This window comes from Thermobia domestica, chromosome 6 (assembly GCF_964235325.1).
Source record: "Thermobia domestica chromosome 6, izTheDome1.hap1.1, whole genome shotgun sequence".
NCBI classification, from domain to species: domain Eukaryota; kingdom Metazoa; phylum Arthropoda; class Insecta; order Zygentoma; family Lepismatidae; genus Thermobia; species Thermobia domestica.
This window is the reverse complement of record NC_137459.1, coordinates 211,601,124-211,617,199: the sequence shown is the minus strand read 5'-3', so window position 1 is coordinate 211,617,199 and position 16,076 is coordinate 211,601,124. Positions and strand designations below refer to the sequence as shown.

Sequence of the window (16,076 nt, the reverse complement as noted above, 5' to 3'; positions counted from 1 at the left end):
TCAGTTAAGAGAAAAATCTTTACCATATGGCAAATCAGACAGAGTTGCCGGGACTAAAAACTATTCATCTTCGGCAAATTTCCGGTTTATATAAGTTTCGTTTTAAACAGGTTTCCATGTATTTCGTTTCTCTGTGGAAATAATATAGTTTAATTGTAATTTTGTGTTGTGCAATAGGATATCAGGACTGTATATTATAACAGTGATTTGTTTTTCAAATAGCATACTTACTACGTCCCCTATAAAGTTGCTCAAGGGAAGAAGGTTTTGGCTAGAGGGAAACTTTGGGACAGATATTGCAACACAGGAAGGTATTTGCGGCAAAGTGGTGTTTTGCCTTTGAGAAACCGATGTGCAGCTACAACTTCTACCGAAGTCGATTTAGATGGTGCGTTCATAGTTCTTTTTCATTTATTTACTTTCATGTTCATAAATTCTGTATTATAATTTTATCAGTAAATCACGATGCATAGTGTTTTATGCTATCTTATATTCAGACAAGGGTACAAAACTTCCTAAAAGAGATGCGTGCCGATTTTTTACAACATGGTTACACATATTCACGTATTATGGTCAATCAACAGATTCACAGTTCAAGGGGCACTACCTTCATTATAAATCAACAAATTTCCGTGAATTTGTGCAATCAGTATATCTGCTGTTCATCTGTGTGTAAAACTCTATCACTGCTTTCATATATTAACAGGACGTTTTGTAAATACATGTTCCGAACACCTCATATGACAATTGTGTTCAGAAGTATAATACTGTCTGTTTCACATGTTTATTGAAATGTTATTTCTTGTACTTCTGTCCTAGAAATTAATACATATGTATTTATGTATACTGAGTATGTACGTTTCTTTCACACTGAATTATGTAGATGGTGTCCCTTATTTTCAGAGTTCACTAATAAATTTGCCGAGGAAGCTCTCACGTGGTTGAGAAATAATATAGAGCCATGGGATAAAGTGTGTGATCTGTGGAAACAAACGACATTAAATCGGAGAGCAAATTACATTCAGTCAGAGAAGGATATCAGCTCCTACTTCAAGGAATTTCCTGCTTTAAAACAGCCTCTTGGATACACACTTGTAAGTGTAGTGATATTGCTAAGAAGTGTACATCTTTTTATTATTATTTTATGAATGTAACCGAAGAAAGAAAATATATTTATATTATTTTATAGAAGTGTAATTCCGTATCACAGAACGAAATGTACTTAAAGAAAAATGAAAAAAAAAGTGTAACAAAATTTAATGAGTTAAAAAAAATCATGAACATAAGGGTCTTATGTTGATGCTATATATAAATTGCGAACACGACAGTTTTTCTTTGCAAAAAAAAAAAAAAAAAAGCACCTAGCATGAGGCGAGAGAGTTTATAAATGTTTTTTGGTGTATGAAGTTGTACCCTGTCTTGCACTATGTTTCGGAGTTTTTCGGTTCTAATTTTTTCTTGTGAGTAAGCTGATAGACGAGATGGTGCATCTTGTAGCAGGTAGAACGTTTAGTAATTCTGAGAAAATCAACCGGATTTTCAGTACACCAAATCCTGTATAGATTCAGAAATAATGAAAAATCAGAGTGAAAAGTGCGAGTGGGCCGAAAATAGATCTTGTGTCTTCGACGTACAATGCCAATAAGTTAACCTCTACGCTACCCAGCCCGCTCCCCGATCAGCCCCACATCCTCACTCTTGTTGATGGTGTTCCTATGAAAACATTTAATAGTTTATTTTAATTTACAAATATACCAGCATCAGCGGCAGAAGGTTCAGAATTATGTAAGCTTACGTTAAAGACACGTTTTTGTGTAATTAAAAACCAACCAACGTATAAAACAGTTACCAGAAATTAGATAAAATACACGTGCAGTACATGCGCGCAAAGATTTAAGAAAGAAAAAAAAAAGCTTGTAAGAGCTTTCACCTTTTATGACTTTGTTAGGCAGGGAGAGAAAGACGAAAGTGGAAGAAGAAAGATACAGAGTAAGACGAGTTACGCCATATTTCGGGGGGGGGGGGGGGGCGGTGGCTCAGTGGTAGAGCGGTCACCTCCGGTGGTTGGGGTCCCGGGTTCAAACGCTGCTCCCGCCGTGTGGACTTTGTGGTGGACAAACACCGTGCTCGTGGGTTTTCTCGGGTTCTCCCACTTTCTTCATTCCAAAATTTCATTCATCTCTCATCATCACCGTCTCCTTTAGCCTAACCGGCATAACCGTGAGACGTAAAACTCAAAGATTTCATTTCATTTCATTTCATTTTGCCATATTTCTGCTAGGTGCTATGGTGGTCATGTGATCACGTGACTGCGGTCAAGTACTCATACGAGAAAGTAGAGAACCTTGTGGAGAAATCACTGTTGGTATAGGTGCGGTCCTTGTGTCTTTCTCTATTTCTTATTCCACTTTCGTCTTTGCGTCCCTGTATGACGACTCCATAAATGCGAAAGCGCTTGGAAGTTTGTTTTATATTTGCGTGTATTTTATCAGTTCCACTCTAAGTAATTGTTTTTTACATGCCTACTTTGGGATTTTTTTTTCAATCAGACATAGTATTTTCTGAAAATGGATACTATAATGGGGTGAATGCCATTGACGTTCATAACTTGATTAAAAACGCTCTGTTGAAACAAAGATTATTTAATGAACTTCAAAGAAAACTATACTACCAAACTTTTGTATAAAGAGAAGAAAGCATAGAACATTATATCATCAAACAGCGTTAGGTATATGTGACAACAATTTCTTTTACTTTTCAGATAGACATTGATTTTGGCCAGTTATATCCTGGGAAAGATATAACATTTTTTTCAACGTGGAATGCAGACTTAAAGAAGATTCAGCATATACTTACCACGACCAAACAAACAACAAATGACGGAGCCACATTAGTAGAACTTTTGCTGCAGGAGAACATCAGGGAAGGTAATTATTTTTCTTATTAAAAGAAAATATTGCACTCAGATCTACTATAACTTGAACTTCCGTATGCGAAAGGTGTATGCCACAAAAACAACGGTTTTAAACAAGAAATTGATGTCTCTCAGTAACAACAGTTTAACAGTCTGTCCCAGAACAGCTGTAAATATATCTTAAACTCGTTAGATTATTAATAAAACTTGCAATTTTATTAAAACTCTGACTTAAGACCGTGAACTACCAAAGCAAAATCGTGTATAATAATACCGTATTTCAGATTGCGGAAATCTCACTTTTATTACAAAGGTGGGCTGAAAATTTTTGCTTGTTGTTTAATATATCGGGTTATAGTGAACATAATTTGAAGAAGAAGAAAACAAGAGCATATTGACATCTAGGGTTCAGTTCTGAAACATTACTTGTTTACATAGTCACCTTTCACTTCCACGCACTTCTCCAACTGCGCATCATACCTTCAATGGCGTCGCGGTAGAATGCTTTGTCTATAGAGCAACAGCACAATCTTATCGCACGGTGGACATTGTTCTCTGATAAATAGTGGGTTAAGTGTACATTCAGTTTAGGAAAGATGCAAAAGTCACTAAGTTTAAGATCAGGGCTGTATGGAGTGTAGTGTATCCAAGCTTTAATATTGTGTCGGTGGTCAACTTTCCGGTGAAGAAAGGCTCCATTCTCAGGTCTGACGCGCGTCAGTCGAACTTTCAACTTCTTTAGTGTTTTAGTGTTCGATGTACCGCTCGTATACCTTTGGGAAGAAACTCTGTGGACAACGCCATTCACAAGTCAGTATTACTTCTTCCTCACCCTGATCTTGCATAGAGCGTCTTTTACATCTATCCTAAACTGAAGGAACACTTTAAGGAAACGTATTATTTATCAGATGAGGATCTCCAGCGCTGTGATCGTGATGTCGCTCCAAAGGCTAGGAACTCTACCGTGACGACGCTAAGGGAGGATTTGCGCCATTGATGGAAGTGCATGGAAGTAAGTTGTGACTGTGGAGAAATGGCGTACACATTGTTTATTATTTCATTAAGTATTGTTCACTATAATTATCAAAACGCAACACTGTTCAGCCTACTCCCGTAAGCAAAGAAAAGATCAATTACAGCTGCTCCGGCAATTTTCCCTTGTCTCCTTTTAGTCGCAAGTCCGAGCAGAATAAATCAAAATCTAGAAGAAAAATAAATGATAATTGTAAATCGACAACATGTCGAGCACTTAAAAAAGCTCTGTTATTCTTTTGTTACATTATTGAGCTCAGATCACGAGAAATATTTCAACTGCTGTGTAGTAATTGAACATTTTTCGTTTAATCTCCCAAAGAGTCTGAAATACTGACTTCAGTGACCAGTTTACATCCCTGAAATCAGTATTTACTTGAATAACAGTATATGAAGAAGATAGATTCAGTAGGGTTAATAAGCAGATATGAAATCCCTTTTGTAGCAATGAATGAAACTAATGTTTAGAATTTGTGACGAAAGAGCTTTTCCGCAGCCTATAGTCTTTAACTTGTTGTTAATTGTCTATTTTGATTCATTAAGCTGTTCAATTTCTCTCTTTTTATCCGTATCTGTTGCAACTTCCCAAAGAGAAATACACACGTTGACTTTAACCTTTGGTTCTTGAAATAATATACTTCATGTACAGCTTTTATACACGTACTTATAGGCGATAGATAAGTATCGTATTAAGATTAGTTTTCACCATTATTTGGACCCAAATTTGCATATAAGAAACATCGCATTATCCCTTTGCCGAATCTGGGTGTAGTTACAAAAGATGATACTTTTTGTGTGTGTTTTTTTCAGACTGCTGTCCATTGCTTACAAAATGTAATTTCCCTTTTTCTTTGATTATTGAATTAAAGTAATATACCGTATTCATTGCGTATCACAGAGCAAACCTCTGTAGATATGAGAATGAATGCAGTAAGAAAGTTAGCACTTACATTCAAATAAATTAGTATAAGGTGGTCCAAAAGTGGGCGTACCCCCCCTTTAGTTTCAACAGTATAGTGTTAGTTATGGTAGAATGTCTGTACACAGCTACCTTGAAGTCGTAAGAGTCATAAACAATGGTATGATCACCATCCATGTCATAACACAACTGAATTCTGCACAAAGTTCTGGCAGATGTTTTGCGGAGATACTCCGGAGTCAACGAGGGTGAAGGCGTGTTCCACAGCTGCTCGTATTTCCTGCGTTGTGTGATATCGAGTGCTTCTTACGTGTTGCTTCATGAAAGCCCAGGGAGCATTGTCTGATATCGTCAGATCGGGACTTCTTGGAGGCCTGGCAAAGAGCTGGATGCACAACCTCTTCCAATCCAGCGGCCAGGAAACGTCTGATTCAGGAACTGACCTGATAACTGTTACCAAGCAGAAAACAAATGGATAGCAATGTTGCCAGACAATGCAAAGGAATGTTACCAGACAATGCCAAGCAGTGTTACCAAACAAATGTAGGTAAAACCAAAAACCGTCAGAAAACACCAATTAGAGGTACGCCCACTTCCGGACCTCGCTGTATAAGCGTAAATTAATTACCTACAAATGTTCTTGATATTTCATTCTTTTCCAGATGCCAGAACAGTCGTAATATTAATACTTCTTGGAAGATATTTCCCATCTGTGACCACGTGTATCAAAAGGAAAGACGGAGGTGGATTATGGAAAACTTCCAAATACGAGGCACAGCAAGGATTCCTTTTTCATGTCAGAGTATGTACCATTATGTAATATAATGTATTAATATCTACACTTGATTACAACGAAATATGTCATTAACATTTAATTAGTGATTGGAGAATGGAGAACATTGCACGCAACCTTATCGAACAAACAAACAAACAAATCAGCTTTTCTGGAAAAACTGCTATGCTCAAACAAAAATATTGTGTAAGCAAACACCATTTTCATCAAACCACGATCCACTCTGACTCACCACGTGTCACCATGATCTACTGATCTACTTAGACCTACTGACCGAATATGTCGAGAGTGGATCAAAGTGGAATGTGTTATATTGAGGACTACAATGAGTCAGTTGTTATTGTTGGGTTAGGGTAGTCATACGTAACAGTGGAACATGTAAATGTAACCCAAGATCCACTAAAGTATACTCAAAATTATCCCCACGTGATCCATAGCCACTGACCCGCTCCATCTTTGATGTGCACTCAATTGATATGATTACTATACCATATCAAGAGGATCATATTGGTGGTACATGGAAACAAAAAAGTTTGTTTAATAAAAGGCCCCCTCGGGACAGCACGCCCTTGGTGGAGTGATCTATCAACCATATTTTGCAATATACATGACTCTTCTTCATGCAATTAGTAAAGCATATATCGGTATATGTGACGCGATTTGTATCTTACGAAGATATCGTGAACCTAAGTTGTGTAGATAGAAAGAAATATGTGTAAAATAGGAAAACACAATATTCATTAGTAGCCCCGCCTGACGTAGTCGCTAACGCCCTCGCCTTTGGTGCGAGCGGTTCTGGGTTCGATTCCCGGTGGGATCACTCGATCAAAGAAGTGTAACAGCTTGTTCAGGCCAATCATCCTGAGTGTTTTTTTTCCTGGGTTGAGTGAGTTTTTTTTGTTTATTAATCGCGTCGGATAATATAAACACAGTGAACGATGCTAAAAATGCCGGGATGGTACCTAACACACAGGTCCCAGACCGCTTCCTTCCCCATCCATTCCTTTCTTGCTTCCCCTCTCTCGGATTGTGTGCTCTCCGAGGGACGACATCCCTCAAACGTGACGAACTTAAGGCCGACCTAAAAGTTACTCCTTCGTTGCTAGTACACTTATCTCCTTTGTTGGGCGACTGCGTTCGATTTCTCGGGGGGAAGGGGGAGGGGATTTTAAGATGTTATTCGTATTTTCGGTTTCACTGTAGGTTTATGCCTTATGAAGTTCCCGTGATGAAATCCTATATTCCAATAACAATAGTAAACGTAAAAATGCTGTAAAACTTTCGGTGAATGCTACGTAAACTTTCTAAAACATAAGTAGAGGTTAAATATGTTTATGTTCATGGATAAAATGTTTACTTGGCTCAAAACAGCTTTTTCCCAGTGTCTTTAAAAATGTTCTTCATTCAACCCTTCAAATATTGGAACCTTTCTTCATTTTATGGCATAAATAAGTAAGAAGTGTTTATACTCGAGGTAATGATATGTGTGTAATATCAATCTCATAACAATACTAAGCAGCACGTAGGGGAACTGCACCAACCTTTTCGCCATCATTATTTTAAAAACTAATTCATTGATATTGTAGCATCCTTGCTTTTCAAATTTCCGCAAAGGTTTTTCTTTCTTCTTCCTGGAGATTTGTAACGTCAAGAATTGCGGTCATTGAGGTACAGGATATAAATTTATTTTATCTTTAAAATATCCGTGCTTACTTTATGTCTGGATGTGATTCCAAGTTTGCCAAATTTAATTGAAATATTTATTACTGTAAATGTAAACCATAAAGTGTAAGCTTATTACAATTTTATTTATGTCGCAGTTATCTATTAACGTAACTACTGTCAAGTTTATAAGTGCAATAATTCAGATTGTTTTCTTTGTGATTATTCTCAAATCTAAAGGGTAGATTCCTCTAAGGAACTTTACTAAATTTTCCCAGAACTTTTCTTAATTGCATCGGATAATACAAACACAATGAACGGTATTAAAAATGTACAACTCAAGGGGTATAATAATACATTCGAAATACTGTCATATTAACCTATATTAGTTTTCAAGACATTTCATATCGCACAAAAGTGACTCGCGTCAATTATGACCTCATTACATTACATTTCTAGTATAAAAGAATGCCTGAAAACAGTTGGTAGCAGTTTAATTGGATTGCTATATATATATTATTGGTGCACCTCGTGTTTAAAATACAAGCTCATTTTAATTATACGTGTATTTGTAGTTTTTGGAATTTGATAACGTGTTAATAGGTGTGTAACGTGATAATAATTCTGTGTTCATGACTTACAGGAAGCGCCCGATCTTCAAACAGAGTTAGAAAGGCGTCATCTAAAGATGCAGCTTGGATGTAGATTGCAGCCCATGCCCGTCGTTGTCGCTTCAAAAATAGATGAACCTCAAGCCTTCTCCGTGAGTATTGAGGATAATCTCTACAGAGTTAAAACTCCATTGAAAGCAATCGATAGCACATTCAAGTCGTTTCAAGTACTGGATGCAGAATATCCGAAGGAATCGGAACAGGTGTGGACATTTGTGCAGAAACATATGTACAAAATTGAAAATGACTGCGACAAGAATTTTCCTTCAGTGAACACGCTTATCTCTGAAATATCAAAGATCTAGTACCGTGTAATGGCGAGAAAGGTTGTTTTCCGTTAATCATTTAGTTTGTAAAATAGTTTTTTCATGTATATACGTTCTTTTTAGTTTGTAAGAAGATGCCTATATGTTTTGTTTGTCATAGTGACTTACGAACGAGTCAGTCTCTGTTACTTCATTTAAAATTTTGTCACAAATTAGGTGCCATGAGCTCCTTTCGTTGTGGGGAATCATTGTGTGGACGCGAATTTGATAACGCCAATTCATTCCGCAAACACTTGCTGAAACACGAAAGAACAAGTACGGGTGGTGATGGGAACCAGCCTTTTCGTGGATACCAGAATGAGGTGTGTCACATCAATGTTGAGAGACAGTTGTCTGATAATGGTGATATACCAATTGAAACTTCTGTGGAAAGCCTTTCTCTTGAAGATTACCGTGAGGCTGTAAAGGAGGAAGCCCTTCTTTTTATTACTAAACTGTATAGTCAATGTAACTTAACCAGAACTCATATACAAAACCTTTGCGACTGGGTACACGGGTTTATGGGCGGTAGTGTGATGCAACTGCTAAGAGAGAAAATTTTACAAACGCTTCGAGGAAATCATGTTGATGATAATACAGTAACTGAAGTAATGAACATGTTTAGTATAATGTCCAGTCCATTTTATAGCTTGGAAACCGAATATAGACGATTTTGCATGTTAGAGACAATGGGCAGTTTGATAAAACCAATTGATTATGTTATTGGACAGAAATTATCTTCAAAGAGAAAGAAAGGCGAGGTTTCGGTAGAAACATTACAAGTGCTTGGAAAGTTTGTGCCTATGCGAAAAATGCTTAAACGATTTTTGGAGTTACCGAATGTTCTGTCAACGTTACTCCACTTCAAGAACAGTGCAGATCAAGAGACTGAAGTATTTTTCAGTAGCGTGCAAGGACTGCATTGGAGAAACGAGGTAACGGTTTCTGATGATCGTTTGATATTACCTTTATCTCTTTACTTGACGATTATGAAATTAACAATCCTTTAAGTGGGCATGCTGGTACAAAAAAGATAGGGGTAGTTTATTATACAATTGCATGTATTCCATCGGAGTTTTTCCCGAAACTAGAGAACATATTTCTCGCCTTACTCTTTCATTCAAATGATAGAAAAACTTTCGGTAATAAAGCAACCTTTTCAATTCTTATTGACCCCCTCCATGTAGCGGACCGTCATCGTCGGGGAGGGGGTGGAGCTGAGAGGGCGGCTTCATCATTCATTCATGTATCACTCCTCATCTTCATATCATTGCACGCCCTCTCAGCCGCTAATACCGCTACCGGAGTCGCGGGTGGTTGGTGGGAGTCGGGAAGAGGCAGGTCTAGTGGACGTCTTCCTCCACTTGGGGAGGACGTGCACCCACCCGGCCTACTGTTGTTTGCGTCCAGTGTTTGTGTTGTCTGGCGTGTTTAGTCTTTGAAAATAAAAAAAAATAAAAAAATCACAAAAGAAATCAAACACTTAAAAAAACGAGTACAATTAAAAAAATACAAAAAAATCCGCACGTTTTGTTTTGTTCTTCCTGGGCTGGTGGGGGTCTATCCTTTTGTTAACCAGGTATCTTTTCTTTTGTTTTCCTCTTCATTCTCCGTGGCCACGCGTTTTTGTCGACGGGAATGGTTTTCTTGCACTTCCATTCCCCTTGACCGCGTCGGCCCCACGCTGATCCTAAGGTGTTGGGCGTGCTGAAGGGATTGCCAGGGGGTAGCGTTAGTTCCCCTGTTAACGCCCCGGTGTGACCTCACACCCTTTTTTCCCTTATAAATGTTTTTAAAAAATCTTTTCTTATGGGTAAAAAAACTTCCACAACTGAACCGGGCTCTCCCTCACGGAAGAAGCCCAAACAAAATGATACTGGAATTGAGGAACAGACAAGTATCGCGACCCCTGTTGTCCGATATCTTGTAATTAAAGAAAAAGAAGTTGAAAGTGCCAGTACTGAGGAAAACCGTCCGAGTGCTATTAAGGGCTTATCCCCTTTTGTAATCAATAAAGTCATCAATTATCAAGCCGGGCAGGTTAAAGATATAAAGAAACTGCGGAATGGCACTTTATTGGTGGAAACGACAGACGAGAAGCAAACGGCGAAGTTACTTAAGTTAACTGCCATTGGACCCGTGAAAGTGACAGTCGAACCGCACCGTATGCTGAACGTTTCAAGAGGGGTGATATCGTGTTGGGATCTCCTCAATGCCACCGAAGAGGAGATCAAGTCGGAATTAGCGGATCAACACGTTATAGAGGTAGCTCGAATCAAAAGTAAGAAGTCAGGTGAACTTGTCGCTACTCAGTCACTGATTCTTACTTTTAGTCTGCCCACGCTTCCGGAGTCTGTGAAAGCTGGTTACTATCGCTTAAAAGTTCGGCCCTACATACCTAGTCCTCTGCGCTGCTTTAAATGTCAACATTTTGGACACACCAGCACGTCGTGTAATGCGAGTGCTGCTCTTTGTGCGAATTGTGGCCAGGGTATTCATGGTGTGGAACCCTGTAACGCGACCAAGCCCTTCTGTGTGAACTGCAAAGGAGAGCATTCTGCTTGGTCTCGGGATTGTCCAGCTTATCAGCGCGAGAAGCGTATCCGAGAACTCATGGTAGTCGAGAAGATTTCTGCTACAGACGCGAAGCGTCGATTGAAAGAAAGCCTTCCTTCCTCGCTTTCTGTTCCTTTCGCTACTGTCGCTGCTATGTCTCGGAAATCTGTAGCTACACAGACCGTCGACGTTTCCACCCAAACGGAGTTGATCCCAAAGCGTAGTTGTGAATCGAAGACCCCAGTTGCAAAGATGAGCGAACTACTTAAGACCCCCGTTGCAACCACGAGCGAACATCCCAAGCCTCCAGCTGTAACGCCGAGTGAACGTCCGAAACCTCCTCGTGTTACTGTTAGTGGTGGTCTTCGGCGCACTCCAGCCCCTCGCCGATCACTTTATATGGCTGGCCTGAAACCTAGTCGGCATATCCGCAGGTTGAACGACACGGTTCTCTCTCCGAAGAGACCGAAATCTACTCCAGTTCGTAAGCCACCTGCAGCTTCTCTGAAGTCTGACATGGTGGAGGACGAACTGATGGATACTGAGTGGGCTGTGATTGGACCGCGTGGTAAAGTTCGCCTTAAACGTTGATATCTTCCAGTATGGCGCTTCTTCAGTGGAACCTGAATGGCTTCTGTAGTCACCGTGAGGAATTGCTACAACTGGTCTCCGAGCAGTCGCCAGTTGTCGTCTGCTTGCAAGAAACCCATTTTAAGCCAACCCAGTCCTTCCTTCTTTCTGGGTACACTATGTACAGATGTGATAAGTCAGATGCTGGTCACGCTGCTGGCGGCGTGGCCGTATGCGTCTCTGATTCGGTTTATTCTCGGGAGATTCACCTAGTCTCCCGCCTGCAAGTAGTTGCGGTGCGAGTATACTTTTCTCGCCCGCTTACAGTTTGTTCATTGTACATTCCTCATTCAGAAGCCTTTAGCACCGCCGATCTGCTTCAGCTCTTCCATCAGCTCGAGCCGCCAGTCTTGCTTGTAGGAGACCTTAATGCCTACCACCGTCTGTGGGGTTCTGTCCGTACTGACGGTCGTGGCCGACAGGTCACCGACTTTCTTGAGGAGAGTGGCTTGCTTATCCTTAATGATGGCAGTCCTACTCATTTTTCCACTGACCATGGCACATATTCTTGTATCGACCTCTCCATGTGCAGTGCAGGTCTCTTCACCTCATTGATATGGAGGGTGCATCCCGATCTTTGTGGCAGTGATCACTTCCCGTTGTTTCTTGAAGGTCTCCCTGTTTCTCCTCCTTTTCCTCTGCGCCGCTTCAATTTGAAGCGTGCTGACTGGCGTAAATTCCGTGAGCTCAGTGAGTTTCATTATCGTGATGATCTCCCTGTAGGTGTTGTGGCTGAGGCTTTTCAGCAGACTGTTGTTGATGCTGCTCATGGTTCCATTCCAGAATGCGGTGGCGACGTTTCCCGCCGGCGTGTTCCATGGTGGTCTGCGGAAATCCGTGAGGCTATCCTGGCTCGTCGGCACGCTCTTGCCACTTTTAATCGTCATCCAACTGACGACAATCTGCAGCGTTTCCGCATTCTACGTGCTCGAGCTAGACGTCTTATCAAGCTCTGGAAGCGCCAAAGCTGGATAAATTACGTTTCGTCGATCAATAATCGAACAACGATGTCCACGGTGTGGCGTCGGGTCCGCTCTCTTACTGGCACTACTGCTCCTGTTGATGTTCCTGCCTTGAATGTGAATGGTGTCTTAGTTACTCACCCTTCGGAGATAGCTAACATTTTGGGCCAGCATTTTGCTTCTATCTCTGAGTCTAAACATTATCCTCCTGCCCTCATTCCCCTTAGGGCCCGTTTAGAGCGGACACCGTTAAACTTCCGTACCACCAACAGCGAAGATTACAATGCACCTTTCACCCTCGTTGAATTTGATTCTGCTCTTCGTGAATCATCCAATACTGCTCCAGGGCTTGATCGTATACCCTATTAATTGTTGCGCAACCTCCCTCGCGATACACAGGTTGCTCTCTTGCAACTGTATAATCGCCTCTGGGTCGAGGAGTTTTTTCCACCGGCTTGGCGTGAGGCTCTCGTTCTTCCTATCTTGAAGCCAGGCAAAGTCGCAACTAGCCCCACGAGCTACAGACCTATTGCTCTCACGAGCTGCGTCTGTAAGCTGTTTGAACGCATGGTCAACAAGCGCCTGGTGTGGTATTTGGAATCCAATTCACTTCTGAGCAAGCATCAAAGTGGATTCCGTCGTTCCCGATCCACTACAGACAATCTTGCTTATCTTGACGGTCATATTCAAGACGCCTTTCTCAACGGCGAACATCTTGTCGCTATATTTTTTGACTTAGAGAAGGCGTATGACACCACGTGGCGTTACGGAATCCTAAAACAATTATATGACTGGGGTCTCCGTGGACATATGGCCCAATTTATCTCGAATTTTCTTCACGAGCGACACTTTAAAGTGCGTGTGGGATCTAATATCTCAGAGCGTTTTGTACAAGAAAATGGTGTTCCACAAGGCAGTGTACTTAGTGTCACGTTGTTTGCTGTCGCCGTCAACAACGTTCTTTCGGAGATCCAGGCTCCTGTGTCTGCTTTGCTTTATGTTGACGACCTTGTAATTTTCTGTCGCTCCCGTCATCTTCGCGGCGTTACTCGACAGCTTCAACTGACTCTCAATCGTCTTGTTCGCTGGTCGAATGAGACTGGATTTCGCTTTTCTACTGAGAAATCCCAATGTGTTCACTTCTGCCGACAGCGTACCTGCATTGTTGACCCGGACTTGTACCTCGATTTCACCCGTTTGTCATTCGTTGATACAATCCGTTTCTGGGTCTGGTCTTTGACCGTCGCTTGTCGTGGGCACCACATATACGGAATCTTAAATACTCTTGTCTTCGAGCTCTGAATCTCCTTCGCGCCCTTTCCCACCGCACATGGGGTGCTGATCGTACTGTTCTGCTTCGTTTGTACCGTAGTCTAATTCGGTCCAAGTTAGACTATGGCTGTATTGTCTATGGTTCTGCTCGTGCTTCTCTGTTACGACAACTTGACACAGTGCATCACCTGGGTATTCGTATTGCTACTGGCGCCTACCGAACAAGTCCCGTCGCCAGCCTGTATGCTGAAGCCAATGAACCTTCGTTAGCGTATCGTCGCAGCAAACTACTTCTTAATTACTCTGCGCATGTGCGTTGTATTCCAGACCACCCGTGTAGACCATGTCTCCGCGGTGGTCGGATATACGAGCGCTATGCGGCACGTCCTCGCTCTACACGTCCATGGCACATCCGTGCGTGTGAGACCTTCCTTGGCGACAATTTCCTGTGGCCCTCTCTTTCGTTGGTTTATTTTTGTGCTATTCCACCATGGCTACTTCCTCTACCTCGCCATGATTTACGTCTGTCTATACATTCGAAACAACAGACTAGTCCCCAGGTGTATCAGCAAGAGTTTGCCGCACTGTTAGATCAGTACCCCGATTTTAATGTGTTCTTTACGTACGGTTCTAAGGATGGGGATTCTGTAGACTGTGCCTTTGTCACCGACGAGGGCAGCTCAGAATTCAATTTGCATCGCCTGTGTTCCGTGTTCACTGCTGAATTAACTGCAGTTAAGCTTGCCTTGGACCATGCTCTCACCCTTTCCTTACGTCGTGTGCTTGTTTGCACCGACTCCCAGAGCGTGGTTCTGAGTATTCAGAATGTCTTCAGTATGAACTCTCTAGTGCAAGACATCCTCGTGAGATGCCATCAATTGCAGCAACAGGGTAGTGTCGTCGTTGTCTGCTTGGTGCCGAGTCATGTCGGCATCCGGGGAAACGAACTTGCTGACACAGCTGCCAAGCACGCCGCCTTGGCCGGAGTTGCACTGGAGCATACCATTCCCTGCTCGGATCTTTGTCGTCATTTTTCCAGCTTGATGCGCTCTCACTGGCAAGCTGATTGGGACCAGGCTATTGGGAATAAACTTCACGCAGTTAAGCCGATTCTTGGAACGTGGCATACATCTTCTTCCTCTCGTCGTCGGGATGAGGTGCTCCTGGCGCGTCTGCGTATTGGACACTCTCATCTGACGCATAGTTATTTATTGCGTGGATTAGACCGTCCTTATTGTGAGGAATGTATAGTCCCCCTGAGTATTCAACACATTCTTGTTGAATGTCCTGAATACTCAGAGATCAGAGAACGTTACGGACTGCCTTCTCTCCTTACCCATTGCTTTGGGGGATGATCATGACGTTGTTAGCCGGATAGTTAAATTTGTTTCTGATTGTGGAGTTGCTCACGTTCTCTGAGCTGTTTTAGTCTGTTGTGCTTGTTTTATCGCTGCTACATTTTTTATCTCTCATTTTTATCTTTTTTCTGTATATTGTTATCGTTATATATTTTAACTTATTTATTCTTTTATCTTATATTTTTTACCTGTTTCCCTTTGCTTTTCATTTAGCAGCGCTTTCGTTGTTTGTACATTATTCATTTTAGTTTATTTTCTTTTTAAGATGCAGTCCTGAGCAACGCTGTTAATCGAGACGGGGACATATAGCCTCGTTGCTGACGTCCCCATTACTCCCCCTACTCATTCATTCATTCAATTCTTATTGAAGAGTTGCGTTTCCTAGAATGTGAAGGTATATGTGTAATGTATAATGGTTCAGAAGTACAGATTTATTTTAAGTTGTGTGCTATTACAGGTGACAATCTTGGATTGAATTCCGTTCTTGGCTTTACAGAGTCATTTTCTGCTAAGTACCCATGCAGGTTTTGCCTTACATCAAAAACAGATTTACAGGCGCAGTCAAGAGAAAACATCCGGAATTTGCGGGACGTTGAGAATTATGAACTACATGTAATTCTCGGAGATGCTTCACAGACAGGAGTAAAAGAGAATAGCACTTGGAACATGTTGCCGAGATTTCATGTTACCAAAAATTACAGTGTGGATGTGATGCATGATCTTTTGGAAAGGGTGGGGAACTGTGATATGATGCATATTTTGAAGTACTACATCAACGAAACACGTCTTTTCACAATTGATATTTTAAACAGTAGGATTTCGGCCTTTGCAAGCATGTCAGATGACGTAAATAAGCCGGCACCTTTATCTTCTGAAAATCTTGAAAAGAATAAATTAAACTTGTCTGCTGCTGAAATGTTATTTCTCATAAGGTACTTTGGTTTGATAATGGGTTACTTAATCCCAGAGGAAAATATCGTTTGGAAATTTTATATTCTGCTA

The 16,076-nt window shown here is 41.2% G+C and overlaps 1 protein-coding gene across 1 annotated transcript; it reads left to right on the top strand.

Moving 5' to 3' along the window:
• Window positions 1-524: 524 nt before the first annotated feature.
• On the top strand, window positions 525-8,296 carry LOC145687440 (uncharacterized). Its single transcript, XM_081760890.1, has 5 exons — window positions 525-564; window positions 904-1,094; window positions 2,762-2,927; window positions 5,528-5,667; window positions 7,964-8,296. Exons 1-5 carry the CDS (start codon window positions 525-527, stop codon window positions 8,294-8,296), a joined length of 870 nt encoding a protein of 289 aa, XP_081617016.1.
• Window positions 8,297-16,076: the final 7,780 nt, after the last annotated feature.

Excerpts from the sequence above, each read along its gene's own strand:
- LOC145687440 (XM_081760890.1), top strand. The coding sequence starts at position 525 with ATGCGTGCCGATTTTTTACAACATGGTTACACATATTCAC. Across the intron at positions 2,928-5,527 it reads GCAGGAGAACATCAGGGAAG|ATGCCAGAACAGTCGTAATA; the intron begins GTAATTATTTTT and ends ATTCTTTTCCAG. Across the intron at positions 5,668-7,963 it reads GATTCCTTTTTCATGTCAGA|GAAGCGCCCGATCTTCAAAC; the intron begins GTATGTACCATT and ends CATGACTTACAG.